We start from the raw sequence: 14,902 nt of genomic DNA, 5'->3' as shown, positions 1-14,902 counted from the left end.
GTTAACCTTTTTGTTGAGCCATAGCACAAACCAGTGTAATGCAATGATGCGCCTTAACTTTGTAGTGCTCAAAGCATGTAAAATCAAGTTAAACTGAGGGTTATCTTCCAATTTACACACAGTATAACAACATACGGTACAGAACCAGCCTGGCAGAGGTAGGAAGAGAAAGATTTCAAAGAGTTTGGAAAGAAAACTAGTGAGAGAGATGTGTCTAAAGACACCAGAACAACTGCCAAGGCACTAGTGAAGGACTTAGCCAAGTCAGGAATTGTAGTCTCAAAGAGGACCATCACTAGAGCCCTGAACAGGAATGGACTGCAAAAACTCCACTCCTGCAGAAGAGACACCTTCAAGCCAGACTGAAGTATGCTACAGACAAAAATTACATATAATTGAAGCATGTCCTTTGGTCAGATGAGGCCAAATTCACGCCATTAGGCCATGGTGATGTTGCTTATGTTTGCAGAGAGAAGGGAGAGGCGTATTACCCAAAGAACACCATCCCCACAGTGAAACATGGTGGTAGGAGCATTGTGCTGTGGGGACGCTTCAGTGCCTCTGGAACTGGGAATCTCGAAAAAGTGGAAGAAATCGTGTAGAGAGAAGGATAGGTGAAGATTTTGAAAGAAACCTCAAGCAGTTAGCAGCAAATCTGCATCTGGGTTGTGGCTTTGTATTCCAACATGACAATGACCCAAAACATATGTCACTCCTGGTGAACAACCATTGTACCTCCAGAAGACCAAAGTGAGCATTACTGACTGGCCTGCACAAAGACCTTACTTGAATCCCATTGAAAATCTGTGGGGTGAATTGAAGACCAAGGTCTATACCAGAAGACCGTCAAATGTGGAGGAGCTTGAGAGATTGACCAAAGAAGAATAGGCTGGGATTCCTCAGAAAACATGTCTGAGACTTGTTGAAAACTACAACAAATGATGGCAGGCTGTTATCCAGCTAAAAGGAGACACAACTGACTATTAGCATCAGGAGAGCTGATAATTTAGACCCTGGTAGTTTTTGTTTTTTGTAAAATTATTTTGCCTCTGTGTGCAAAGTTAAATTATGTAAGCATCCAAAATAGAACTAGGATGTTTTGAAAGCTGTGTTAAAAAGTCCTTGCTCTATTCAAGAGCACTTGGGAAACATAGGGGGCTAATAAATCTGTCGTAATTTGTACATGTTGGATTTCATTGTCCAAACCAGTCTGGATGAAGGCATGCCAGAGCACCTCCAGATACAGTTTGAGCTATCGGACATCAAATTGCCTTAAGTACATGTAGAGGTGCATCCACCCTTTGCATTAAGGATTGCTACTAGATATCTGAATGCCAAAATATGTTGTGTCAATTGGTGTGAATGCAAGGTCTAAATGGGGTCAAAAAACAGCTGGTTAAAATGGAAATTATTCATTATTAGCAATAAAGATGATTTCTGATTTAAATTAAAGTTAATTGAAAATTGAATAAGATAAATAGAATAAATATTGTGTCATGATTAGCTGGCACTCCTGATGAGTTATAATTTGCAGTTCAACCCCCTGCAGTCAGATGCAATTCACATCTCCTACTTATTTGATCACAGCTGCTGCTGGGATGTTAATGAGGCCTATTAGCTGCACTGGATGCATATGAGAGAAGGGAAAAGATCTAAATGTACTTTGCAAGTGTGTGATAATAATCTTTAAATGTTGCTCAGTAATGTTTTCATCTGCTTAAATCCTCCTTGTTGGAATAGAGCTATTTCTTGTTGGCATGCCTGAGAATCCTTTTGCAACAATTGCTTGTAATGAAAGACTATAAAGGATGGCGGCAAGAGGCTTTTCAGCAAAAAATCTGCAGGGGATTTTCAATTATTGTGGTCATAATTTTTAGATTAAAAGTGGCTACTGTCTCTGATCACTTGCAGGTAAATTATTTGTCTTTTTTTTCCCATCCAAACCTCAGCAGCAGGCATCATCTTTAGAGATGTTCTGTAAGCACGCTTTGCTCTCAGGCGATCAATGCAGAGCGATCATATTTCACAGTCAGAGGGCTGTGCTGTTTAAAGGAGACATATTTTACCCTTTATCAGGAGGTGGATGCGGCCCTCCTGATGTTACAGACACTCAACCAAAGTTTCGGACCTGACTGGGATTTGAACCATCAAACTTCCAGACTGTAGTCAGCAGGGTAACCCACTGAGCTTTCCAACATTTCAGCTGGTTGCTGAGAGGATCAGTAGAGGAGGGCGGAACTTTCCTCCAAGTGAGGGAGGGCCAACCAAACCTGGGGGCAGGTGCTTACGCTCCTGGTGAGGTCACTAGGTGTAAAATCTGCGAACAGCTTGTTTCAGCACACATTTTCTGAAAGGTGGAGAAAGAGAGGGGGGTAAGGGAATGAATTGTTCTGGTATTTTAGGGGATTGTGGACAGGCCAGGGACACATATTTGTGTTAGAAAAGCCTGAAAAAGCGATTTTTGCATAATACGTCCCCTTTAAACAGAGCCATGCTTGTTGAGATTATGGTTTGATCCAAAATCTAAACCCCAGGAGCTCCTAACGCTTAGAGCAAAAGTCAAAGATTTAAGTTTTACTTTGTTTTTCAGCACTGATTTTGTTTCATGATACTGGCTGCAAATCAGATCTGGTTTGTGATCATGGGAATTTATAATTCTGGTAGAATACATTAAATGGATGCTTAACAAAATTAAAAACTAGATGTTTTCCCTCTTAAACCACTTTTTTCTTTAAATTTCTCTAATTTTCTCTTTTTTATGTCTTCTCTTTCCTCTGGCTCCGTCTGTTCAGTCACTTGACAGTCACGCCTCAACTTACAGAGTCAAGACTTTATAAAAGTGCTGGTTCAGTGTGTCTGCCATGTGATTGATGTGACATGGGTCAATGGTTGTATGCACAGTGTGTCAATATGACACACACACTGCAGTAGAGATCTCTGTTTGTGCAAAGACATTCATACAAACATGCTTCTGTCTTTGAAATATTTGCAGATTGCATTCCTTCATGGTGTTGTTCAGAGATTGTGTCTGATATATATTAATTATAGCTAATCAGTGTTCATTATGCATTATTTAAAAGGGCGGTGCCTCATTCCGAACATAGTGTAAAACTGACAACCATGAGAAGGAATTGTCTCTTCACCCTCCATGTATTCACTCCAAATTCTGCTCCTTCTCTTTCATTTCCTCTGCTATTTCCTTCAATCCACTGTCAAAACATAAAGCGGAGATTCGAGTGAGATGCTCACGCTGCGTGTGTGTGTTTCACCATTGTGTGTGTGTTTAAGGGGTGAACAGCCTTTGCCAGTCACTGAGTGCCAACCCGTCCATCCCCAGCAGCCTGGTCCATCTGGACCTCTCAGGGAACGTGCTCCGAGGAGACGACATGCAGGTATGCACAGACTAACACACAGAGCTTCTAATCCATCTCAGAGTAAGTATCAGTAACACCTAATTGATTGAACAGCTCTGTGCTGCAGCTGTGTGGAGGTCTTGTCTGGCTGTAATAAATCTGTTAGCATGTCACTTTGTTGGAGAGCATCAGCTCTGGTACAACATCTCTTTGAACACAAATACAAACTCTCTAACATGAGACTACAAAATCAGGCTGCAGTTGAAGAGGCCCAAATCAAAACAAGAATAGTGGTACTCTACTGTACCGTGCAGTTACCCAAAACAATAAATATCTTTATTTTCTTTTTATAAGGTGTGTAAAAGTGTAAAAGGTGTGTCAAAGCAACAATAAAAACACACTAAACAACAGTTATAGTAAAAAAAAAAAAAAAAAACAGCACAGTGATTAATAAAAGACAGCAGCTGCTGCTGGGAGTAGCATGCACTCATAAAACTGGCTATGTCCTTCTTACCTGCTCAGATTTGCAGTCAAATAGGTTGTTTCCACTGAGCAGTCTGGTTCAGTTCGGTACAGCACAGCATGCATCTTTTTTGTTTTTCAATATATCAAAAGTTGGAAAGACTCCCAAAAAACTGACTCTTACTGTCCCACTTTTTTGACACCCTTCTGTAGGGATGCCAATTCAGTTTCTCCTATATGAAATGGGAAGGACCCTTCAGTACGCTGGTACATCATCAGTAGCAGTTGACAGTATTTAAGTTAACAGACTCGACTTTCTGAATAAGCCCTCCTCTTTGAATTCTTAAAATGTCTGTTTGATATAAAATGGCAACAATACATTGCAACAACAGTAAATTCAGATATTAAGATGGGTAATGTAGTTTTCAAACAACTTATATTTGTACTCATTTTAATATGCTTGAGCAGCTATCTCGCCAGAGATTTAAAGGGCATACTGAGATAAATGAGAACTCACTGTATATGTTTCACTGACATTTTTTCTTCATGTTTAGCATTTCTACAACTTCCTTGGTCAACCCAACAGCCTGACCACCCTCGACCTCTCCAACACTGACTGCTCATTGGACCAGGTGAGACAGGAGACACACTTCTGTATGACAATCTGTGTGATGTTCACAGGAAACAATGCCCTTAAAGAAACATAATTCGTAAAAGACATTTTTCATCATGGGCACAATATTTCAAGGTGAACATGCCCTACATGTTCAGCGAATGACTCACTGTAAGACAACAACATGAATTCTAGTTGTGGCTTATTACAAACCACACTGTAAGATGAAGTGGTTCCAGACATTAATATATGTGTTGCAGCAAATGTAATTTAATTTTACTCGCCCACTCAATCTGTGTAGCTGTCTGCTGCTGCTGAAGTGTTCAGAACACTGTATGTGATATATTGATGTGGGTCAGAGAGCCAAACACAACTTATTGATTAGTCTGAGATGTAGCCAGCTGCCAGGCTGTCACTGAAATTATTGACCAGTTCCTAAATCATATTCTGGCTTTCTAGTACAGCAGAATACAAGTGCATTCAAACACAACAGAGGCATACAGCTTTCTATGTTTCAAAACGCTGCAACACATAAACAGAACAAATGTTTTACAAGTCATTGATTTTTACATATTTTCTTCATATCAAGTTCAATAACAGAAATGCTTCTGTTTATGCAATGTAAATGTTATGATGATATTTTTCCAGGTTTGTTCAGCTCTGCTGCGAGGTTCAGTCCAACACCTCTCTGTTCTCAACGTGTCAAAGAGTGTCTTCCCACACAGGTAAGAAACGCTGTGAATGACAGGAAGAATTGGATTTGTTGTTCCTACTTTTTTTCTGACAAAGTTTGTCGATCAAGAATTTGCAGGATTTCAGAAATATGTCCAAAAACAGAGCATACTATAGCTGAGGGTATTCAGCACCATCGAAGATCATTTTAAGATTTTCTATTTTTGTCCTTTTTCCAAAACAAAACCCCAAAACATTGAAAACAGTGTGCACCTAGTGAAATAAAAGCATAGCATTCAACTAAACAAAACATTTGTCCTTAAACTTTAAATTTTTATTCTAAGATTTTTCAAGAAAGATTGAATCGTGTTAAAGAAATGTTTACATCACAGAAGGATTTTTGTGCTTTGCGCCTAATTTGTTAAAGTCAAACCAGCAATCTTCTGGTGAATTTTTTATCAAGTGGTTCTGTTTAGATCAGTACAGTCTGGTACTGTTTGTACTGTCTGTACAATAAACTCTGATCTTGTTTGCATTCCATAGTCAATGTCTGTAAGGCCTTACTAAATCTTGTGGGAATTTGGGTTCCTTTTAGAGAGCTGCATCTTTTTGCTCATAAAGGGCCGGCTCTTAGATCTTGCTCATTCGTGAATGACACAACACTGCAGCACTTAAGGGCCCGTGCCAACAGTCAGCTGTTTTAGCACCAGCAGCGCTTATGTTCAATTTAAAACCAATGTAGTCCAGCATTCTGAGTTCTCTGAGCAGAAAATATACCTTCAGCGTCAGCTGTTTTTGTCATTGCACTTCAACCACTGTTAATTGAAAACTGTTCAACTTTTGGAACAGTGCTGTGATTGTCAAAGTCACTTCTCCCTATCTTGCCAGTCAAAATCAAGTAGGGCGGGTTTTCTTACAAAAGCAGAAGAAAAACACTCTGACCTAGCGTTTTTGTCTTTTTCAAGGGCAGTCTTAAGGTCTGCAGCTGCTGCCTATGTCAGGACAGGATTCCGTCACACTGTCTTCATGTTTTCAGTGATATTTCCCTAAAATACGGAAACATGAAGCACACAACTATTTTTAAACAGTGTTACCAAGGGAATAACTTTTTCTTTTTTTTTTTTTTAAGTAGCAACAATGAATGTTTGTAAGAAGTGCTCTGAAAATGAGGTTGCCAGCCCTGAGAGTGCTTAAAAAAAGCTGGCTGTGGACACAGACCCTAGTTTGTCCTCTGGAACTGAGTTGTCATTTCAATCTAACCAGTACCACACAATCCTTATTTGGTATAACATATTTTAAAGGATGTTTATGACAACCCCATCTTTGGCTAGGAACACTTGAGCTGCATCTCCACCAGGTGGCCTGGCTTGGTTGCATTTTCACAGACACTTTGTGGGCGGCGGCTTAGGCTGGATGGCAGTAGCCACATGGGCTTACTTTTTCAAGAGATATTTTAGACACACATGAGTCAGTAACCCTACAAGTGGAGCAAAAAACGAAAAAAAAGCTCTGACCTTTTGGGATAGATAAGTAACCCTATGGAAGGGTACCAAAAAAACAGTAGGACAGTACAGGTCAGTTATTCGGGACCCTCTCCACTTTTTGATAATGGAAACATAAATAAAAGTGTAGTGTGTGGTACTAAACTTATTTGGACCACTTGGTGGAGACTACTACTGGTGTGTCAGCAGAAAGGTGCCAAAAAGTAGGATGGCATGGATCAGTTACTTTGCAACCTAATCCGACTTTTGGCAGTGGAAACATGAGTCATTGTGTAGCAAATTGAGGCCAAAATGCCTGGTGGAAACCCAGCTTTACAATGTACTGACCCAGATCCTCGTTTAATGAACCCACCCATTTGAATATTGCATGGTTGTTGATTTTCTAAATATAGTATAGTTTTGAATTTCCTCTCATAAAATAAACGTGACAAAATAACATTTTAAAGACGAAGAATGCTGTGTAAGTCTGTGTTCTGTTGAATCCCACTTGTGTTTTCTGCATGTTAATTGTTTTAGTAGTGCTTTGTTTTTGTACAAACCAGTTCTCTCCAATTTCATATATGCTTTTTTTTTCATCAATGCCTAGTTAGTATTGGCATTAGTTTGCACACAAAAGTGTTTCAAAATGAAAAGAATCTGTAGTGTCCTGTACAGTCTTTGTATTCCTTGTTTTCCTTTACATCTTTCTGCATTGCTTCCATTCACATTTTATGATCATAAAGAAAGGCTTCACCTGAGGTGACTTCTTACTTTTGGTTTAGCTAAAAAATTGTCTGTTTGTTGTGAGACACCTGCTGGGGATAATGTGGCATTACAGACAACAAGAAGACAGAATCTGATCAGAGTGTATGCACATGTGTTTGCTTTGGTTTGTAAATGTGCATTGATGAGTGTGTGTAAACTTGAGTTTCTGAGTGTTTAATGAGTGAGTGTTTCTTCCCCTGCAGATTGAGTGTGCAGATTTTGAGTGTAACAGATGGGTTGTGGGTGGAGTTTTTCCCGTTATTATCTCTTTTTGCAGTTTGTCTCTGGGGAATTGAGGATCTCATTAGAGGAAGAGGGGGTCTGAGGTTGAAATGGGGGGTTATGGAGAGAAGATGAGTAAGGGGATAGGGTTTTACCTGGGACATTGAGTAATTTAACTAAGAGAATCCCCTCTTATTGATTTTTGTTTAAATGAAGATGTTTGTTAGGAAGGTGGTCATAAGCACATCACTTTTGGCTGTTGGAAAACTAAAATACAGAAGCAGAAAAAAAGAGGGATATGCGTGCATACTGACTCAATGAAATTACGCAATGTTTCTACCAGAGGTCTTCTTTAGGTCATCATTTTTTAAACAATGGGCGCCACACCTGTTTACATAGATCATATCAAATAGAATGATGTGCTATGATGGAAAATGTGGTCAGACATCCAAAAAGCTCCAAGGTAAAGAAAAGAAAATCTTCAAAAAAGAATTGTGAGAATTAATTGACTTTTCCTAGCAGTGGGTCATTGTGCTGACATATTGCTTTTCTTAAAAAAAGATGTTTTTTAAACAACTGATAAAAGTTCAGACAGGTCACAGGCTTTATGATGTGATAAAAGTACAAAAAGCTTTATGGGTCCCTAAGTCTCAGATTTGACATTATTTTGCAAGCCTCCAAAGGAAAGTTGATGACAAAGTGCATGCTTTTAAGTGTTTTTTTTTCCCTTTTGCTTTTTCAGGAAAGGCAAAGAGGTGCCTCCATCATTTAAGCACTTCTTCAGCAGTGCCATGTCTCTCAGCTCCATCAATGTGTCAGGAACCAAGCTGCCGCCAGAGGCCCTTAAGTGAGAAAATGAGTCATTCATGTTTAATGTGTCTGAGGAGACGCTCCCTCTGCCTCATATTCTCTATGACTAGACACTTGGTTCTCTAAACTCTGTTACGACCTTCCCATTTAAGTCTAATCATTTTTAAAGCTTGTAGACTTTCAGGAACTTTGGAAATGAATGAGTCTCTATGACAGCACTTACAGTTTTGCTATATTGAGACTCACATCAATGATTACCTTACATAAAGCAAAGTCATTTTGAATCATATTGTTTTATGGATTGATAGTTTGATTCTTGTATTATTTTGAAGTATTACTAAGTTTTTGTTATCTTATTGTTTCAGAGCTCTCTTGCTCGGCCTGGCCAGTAACCTCAATCTGAAGGATGTTTCTCTTGACCTCAGCTGCTGTGAGGTAAGACCTGCAGAGTCGTACCTGCATGATTATTTTACCTCATTAATCATTTAATTTGATGGAGATCTCCATGCAAATTTGAAATCCAGATCAAAACATTTTCAGTTTTTGCAGTGCAGTGGTGTCTGTCAAGGTGTGCTCAAAGTAATCACACAACGGGGACCTTTTACACAATTTATAATTAATCTTTTTGAATATTTACCAACATAGTACTTAAATCTTAATGTCACAGCAGCACAGTTTAAGCCCCTAACACAAATTAGAGACCTGCCTCCCTCAGCTGTAGTTAAACTCAACACACAGCACATTAATGATGGTACACATGAACTTGCTTTTGGAGGGCTGCACAAGGAACACTTATGGCTCTAAGTGCTAATGGATTATTTTTGTTTGTTTGTTTGCTTGCTTGCTTGCTTGGATCCCCGTTAGCTTCATAATAAGCCAGAAGCTGTTCCTTCTCCTGACTTCAGCTTACACTGTTGCAAAATCCTTTACATATTCAAACTGTTATCAAGATAGACAAATATTACATAGCATACTTCTCATTTACATTAGCTAAAGATAATATTGACAGAATTTTACAAAAACTCATAGATAGCAGGTATTACTAAAGCTTAACTGAATCTGTAATTTTACAAATAATATCAAATTCCAGTTTGAAGGATTATTAAGGTAGGCTTTTTATCTTTGCCCCTTTTTTTTACATATTTAGGGAATTAAAAATGCAAATATGTTTTAGTGTTACTATAGTAGATTCCTCAGTTTAAAGACTGCCATCTTAAAGTGTTGATTCAGATCCATTTTTTGTCCCAGATGGTTCACAACATCTTGTCAAACACATCTTTGCAGATAAAGACATTATTCTGAGTGCAGTCTTACACAGCACTATAAAGTGTTTGTAGTCCCTATTATTGTTTTTGCCATTTGCTTTATTCCTTTTTCCCCATTGTATGATTCTCCACGATATAAAGTTTAAAGAAGATCCTTTAAAGCAGTGGTTTCCAACCTTTAGTTTTCAGCCTCCCACAACTTATATCTAGAAAAGCCAAGGCCCCCTAGGACCAACAAAAAAACATTAGTTGTAATTTTTTCATTGATATTACAGATTTATGTATAACCTGTCCATTATTACGAGGCATGTTAGGGCCACTCTTAGAAAAAAGTAAAGAGAATCTGTTAATTATTTTGGGGGAAAAACCCACAAAATTCTCAGGTGTAGATTGTAATGAATTCATGAGAAGAAAAATCTAAATTTTTACATTGTAAAATTAAAAATAGACAACTGCATGGAAGAAAATAATGCCTGATGAAGCTGGGCCTTTTTTTTTCTTTTTTTTATTTACATGTCCTGCACTTGAGAGATAATCTGTTCTTACTGGTACAGATAAATAAGGGTATAATTGTGATTTTAGCCCAGAATAATCACATGAGCATTGTCACCTGGACTTAAAAGACACATTTCTGTAAACTGGGGCTAAACAACCACTTTTTTCAGTTTGGTTTCTTTGTATTTTAGACTCTTGTAAATTTATGACTTCAAAAACTTGATTTTTTTAGTTTAGAATGTCAAAAGATTTGATTTTATTTCTAGTAAATTTCCATGTTAAAAAACACAGAGTTTTTCAAAAATCCTGATTTTTTTTTTACCCCCAAAATTTTTTACTGTTTCTCTCAAAATTAACAGGTGGTCTTTATTTTTATCTTTTAGGATGACTCTAATACACCTTGTGTTCACAAGCAAGGGATGAACATGAGGCTCAATGTCCTTGACCTTTGACCCCCAAATGCAAACAATGTGTGCGAAGTTTAAGAAAACGCCTTAAAGCATTGTTGAGATATTACATTCACAAGCAATAGATGAACATGAAGCATAATGACTCTAACCTCCAAATTCTAATTGGCTCATTTATGAGTCAGAGTCAGAGTCGACATTTTTGCAAAACTTGAAGGAAATATCTACAAGATCAGGTTCAAAACAACAGCCTAGACAGATAGATAGACAATGTTTATACATAATACCTCTGGCCCTTGACTGTCACAGGCTCAGTGCATTATAGACAAACACAATAAGTTGACTTATTTGGAGGCATGTTTAATTTTCTTGATTTTCTACATTTTTTTCTTCCTGTTTTTGTCATTATAGCATTTGTGTGACAGCTCCTGTCAGTTCCAGTTTAGTGAAGTGTTTAATAGTTTTAGAGCAAAACTTGTCCAATACACTCAGCTTTTTTAGGATCCACTCCAAAACCATTTGACAGGCCAGTGACACCATTAAGAGGCTGTCTAATGGAGTACTTGGCAGGCAGCAGGTGGGGGCGGAGGGGGGGGTTTAGTTTCTGTCTCTGATTATTTCATCAGAATTTTCACCCACACGCACAAAGAAACACACACTCCAGCTCCTCGCTTGCCTTCATCTCCACCCCTGCCTGCACAGAAAAGGACAGCTTGCCGCAGATTGAATGGGGATTGCTAAAGATAACACATGAATACAAATTACACAGGAAATCCAATTCAGACTCCCAAACTGAAGCTGCAGGGGGAAATGATGCGTTCTGTCCTCTTTTTGAAGTCTTAATGAAGCGTTTGGTGGAGGCGGCCCAAAACTGTGCAGTGAGTAGGCTGACAGCACAAAAATAAGGGCTGTGTATGATGCCTTTTTGTGGAAATGAGTGTGTATCTGGATAAAAGTATGATCATTAAGCATCTGTGTGTTCTCTTGCTGGTAATTGTTGCCTCTGACATGCTGTTCTCTCCCCTAATGCTTCTTTAAGCTTGGCCATTGTGTAAGTACTTAAGAGCTCCCTCTTAATAATTAACATCCCATGGCCCCTCATTTGGATTTGCACGTCTGTTTTGGCAGATACTTTTATTTTCTGCCAGTCCCTTTCTTCTAGAGGTCCATTTTTCCATCAGTATTTCTCATTAAATCAAAAATTTGACTAGAAGCAACAATTAGCTGCAATTGTCTTGAATGGTCTGTGTTGTTTGTCATTTTCCATTACTGTATTAGTCATTTAAAACCTCAGCTTCCTTCTGCATGCTCTGTGCCAGCTTTTTTTTTGCATCATGTCCAAAGTAGTTTAACTGCCCCGATACTGATTAATTTACCTGAGCTGGCATTTCCACATACTATTTGTCTAATAAGAACACTCTTATTCAACAGCTGTGAAGTAGTAACATTGTATGGGAACACCCTAGAACTGAAGCCCTGAAAACATTAGACATCTTCCTTTTCCTGTTGGGATTTTCCAGCATAAAAAGGGCAGTAGATCTGACAATATTTATCTCTGAGCAAGTTTGCTTTTTTTGCTTTTTATCTCACTGTTTTTGTAAGCTCTGGCATAAAAATGCATGACGCAAAAACAGCTACTCTTTTCTGCAGTAGTAGCAAGTTCATCTATACCTGAATTTTTCTTTTTTTTTTTTTTTTTTTTCTTTTTAGAAACATATAGTGCAGAACTTTAAGGCATGTTTGGGCCTAAAATTGAGGCTAAAATAAGTCACAGATGTGGCAAGATAGCTGCCTTAGGGCACCATCAGGCAGGAAGGAGGATTGACACAACCCTAGTCGAGCTCTGGATGTCCTTGCATTATAGCAAGGGTATGGTAAAATTAATTTTTGAAAAAATAACAAAGTCCACACCTTTTGGCTGGAGTAACGAGCAGATGTGGTGAGTAAGCACAACCTAGGGTACCATCCAGCAGGTAGGGTTGCCACAAGTCTCTGGGAAAGCTGTTAATGTCCCAGTGTCCAGTTGTATTACCAGGGGTGAAAAGGCCTGGACAAGAGCCATATTTATGGGATGAGTCTCATATAAATTCAAGAGGAAGACATCAGCATAGAAATAAACTCATGACTTTTCACATGTCAAGGGTGACGAAAAAGAAAGATTTCCTTCAGCTGTTTCCAAAAGTAAGAGGATTATGTTGTGACACCTATTGTAGGCTTTGGAAGTGTCATAATTGTTACTTTTTTTTTTTGTCAATTTAGGGACATATGAATTTCTCCAAAACATTTCTAAGTACAGCTGAAAGGTGGGAACATTGTTAGTCACAAGCAATTAATTTGCACTTGCCCAGCTTTATTACTATGCCACAAGCATTCATAAAGAATCTACTAGAGCAGTGCAACTTAAAAGCAGCAAAAATTTGTGGAATAAGAATTGAAATTTTTCTTAAACAAGAGGTCCTTTTAAGGCCAACAACTTAAAATGGTAAATCACTACACATGATTGGTGTACTTACAGATACTAAACACCTTCTTTAAGCAGTTTCTAAAGCATTTCAGATGTATGTATTGCAACTGGAACAATCTCCATTACATCACATGTACCTTATGAGCAGCTTCTTGTTTGCAAAATGAGCTCTTCTTTCTTTCAGTTGCGGTCAGGAGGTTCTCAGATCCTTGAAGGTTGTATCGCAGAGATTCCAAACATCTCCAGCCTAGACATCTCTGACAATGGTAAGATGGCAGCTTGCCTGGCACAGACTAAAACATTTTTAAAATCCTGAGAGACACCACACATGATGACAGATAATTAGATGTTGAATTGTTCTGTCTTATGTGCAAAGAGACGACAAATACAGCACACCACACACTAACAGATTGATTCACCAATAATCAAAGTCTCCACTCTCAAAACTCAAAACCTTGGGTTGGTCAAAGCCTTCTTTGGGGTAAACAAGCTAAATGTAGCTAGCAGTTAGCTACTTAATTCACTGTGTTGGCAATTTCAGTTCAACTCCTCTTCTTGTATTTTTTTACTGTGGTATTTTTTACAGAACATGTTTTATAAACTCTAATCTTGATTATCACAAATCAATGTGTAGGTCCTCCAATTCTGATGACTTTCATTACTGTTGCTGTGGCTGTGTTTGTTGTGCTTCCTCCTTTGGTCATTTGCTTCCTGACTGGTGTGTGCTCTGCTGCCCTTGGTGTTCCCCCATTTAACAGGATTCCTGATTCCAAATATTGAACTTGTTTAGTATTTTCAACTTCAAAACACCACATACTAGGGGACAATCTGGCAAGATAATTGTTAGAACTGTCAGATGACCAGGCCTATGCTGATTCTGATTGTTAGGAGGAAATCAGGCCCTCACTAGTAGGGCTGAGCAATTAATCGCAAATTAGATTAAAATCGCAATATGGCCTGCTGCAATTTTCAGATCGTAGAAGGTACAGTATTTCTTTAACCTGAAATTTGTGTCAAAATACCAGTTTAGAACTCTTTTGCAGCAGAGATGTTATGCATTTCACATCATGCAATCGTCCTAGTGCCATATTTTTAGAATAGTTTACAAAAAATCCAGTTTTCTTCATTTTGTGTGTTTTTCTTATTAGATATGACTAAGTAAGTAATTGAGTAATTAAATTTGAGGATATTTGAAAATTATAATTCCCTTTAATACAACAGTTCAGATCAAATTTGTAAAATGAGTAAAAATCATCACAGTTAGATATTTTTTAAAAATTGCTCTGCCTAGTTTAATCATTTATTGTGTTGGTTATAGTAAAGAATGAATTATTGTTTGTTTTTGTTGTGAAATGCTTGACATGAGAAAACTTAAGAAATAATCGCATATTAAATTGCAATGGCAATTTTGGGTCAAAAAAATTGCAATTAGATTATTTTCCCAAATCGGTCAGCCCTACTCAATAGGCCCTATTATCTTGCAGTGTGTAACCTGCCCAAACAATCAAATTTCATCCTCTCTCTCCACCTCCAGGCCTGGACTCTGATCTGTCCACTCTGCTGGTTTGGCTGGCCAAGAACAGATCCATCCGTCACCTCTCACTGGGAAAGAACTTCAATAATATCAAATCCAAGTAAGAAAACGACACATATTAGAGCCTGCACAGCTGACGTGTACAGAATGTGGCTGTGAACGAAACCTCAGTGGTTAAGCCAGGGTTTTGGTTTGGCTGTGGCTCAGTGTGGCTAAGCTTGGTCCCTTGTGGATAACCAAAAACAGTAGTTGCCAAAACATAAACCAAAATTAGATGAAAAGCACTTGTGTGTTCAACAGAAGCCATGTGGCAGTGATGTCTGTTTTGAAGGTTAGAATAAAATGAAGAGTTCATGATG

The 14,902-nt window shown here is 38.3% G+C and overlaps 1 protein-coding gene across 2 annotated transcripts in view; it reads left to right on the top strand.

Annotated features, from left to right (window-relative positions):
• Positions 1-14,902, top strand: part of LOC121513415 (F-actin-uncapping protein LRRC16A-like) — a 129,305-nt gene that overhangs the window by 82,002 nt on the left and 32,401 nt on the right. For both annotated transcript variants that reach the window (XM_041793161.1, XM_041793162.1), the window contains exons 13-19: positions 3,289-3,392; positions 4,370-4,447; positions 5,077-5,153; positions 8,311-8,415; positions 8,744-8,813; positions 13,194-13,275; positions 14,544-14,643. In XM_041793161.1, the coding sequence (XP_041649095.1) occupies positions 3,289-3,392; positions 4,370-4,447; positions 5,077-5,153; positions 8,311-8,415; positions 8,744-8,813; positions 13,194-13,275; positions 14,544-14,643 (616 nt within the window). The remainder of the gene's footprint in view (positions 1-3,288; positions 3,393-4,369; positions 4,448-5,076; positions 5,154-8,310; positions 8,416-8,743; positions 8,814-13,193; positions 13,276-14,543; positions 14,644-14,902) is intronic.

Source organism: Cheilinus undulatus, linkage group 8 (assembly GCF_018320785.1).
Source record: "Cheilinus undulatus linkage group 8, ASM1832078v1, whole genome shotgun sequence".
Lineage (NCBI taxonomy): Eukaryota > Metazoa > Chordata > Actinopteri > Labriformes > Labridae > Cheilinus > Cheilinus undulatus.
Note: the sequence above shows the minus strand (reverse complement) of the source record. Positions and strands in the feature narration are given on the sequence as shown.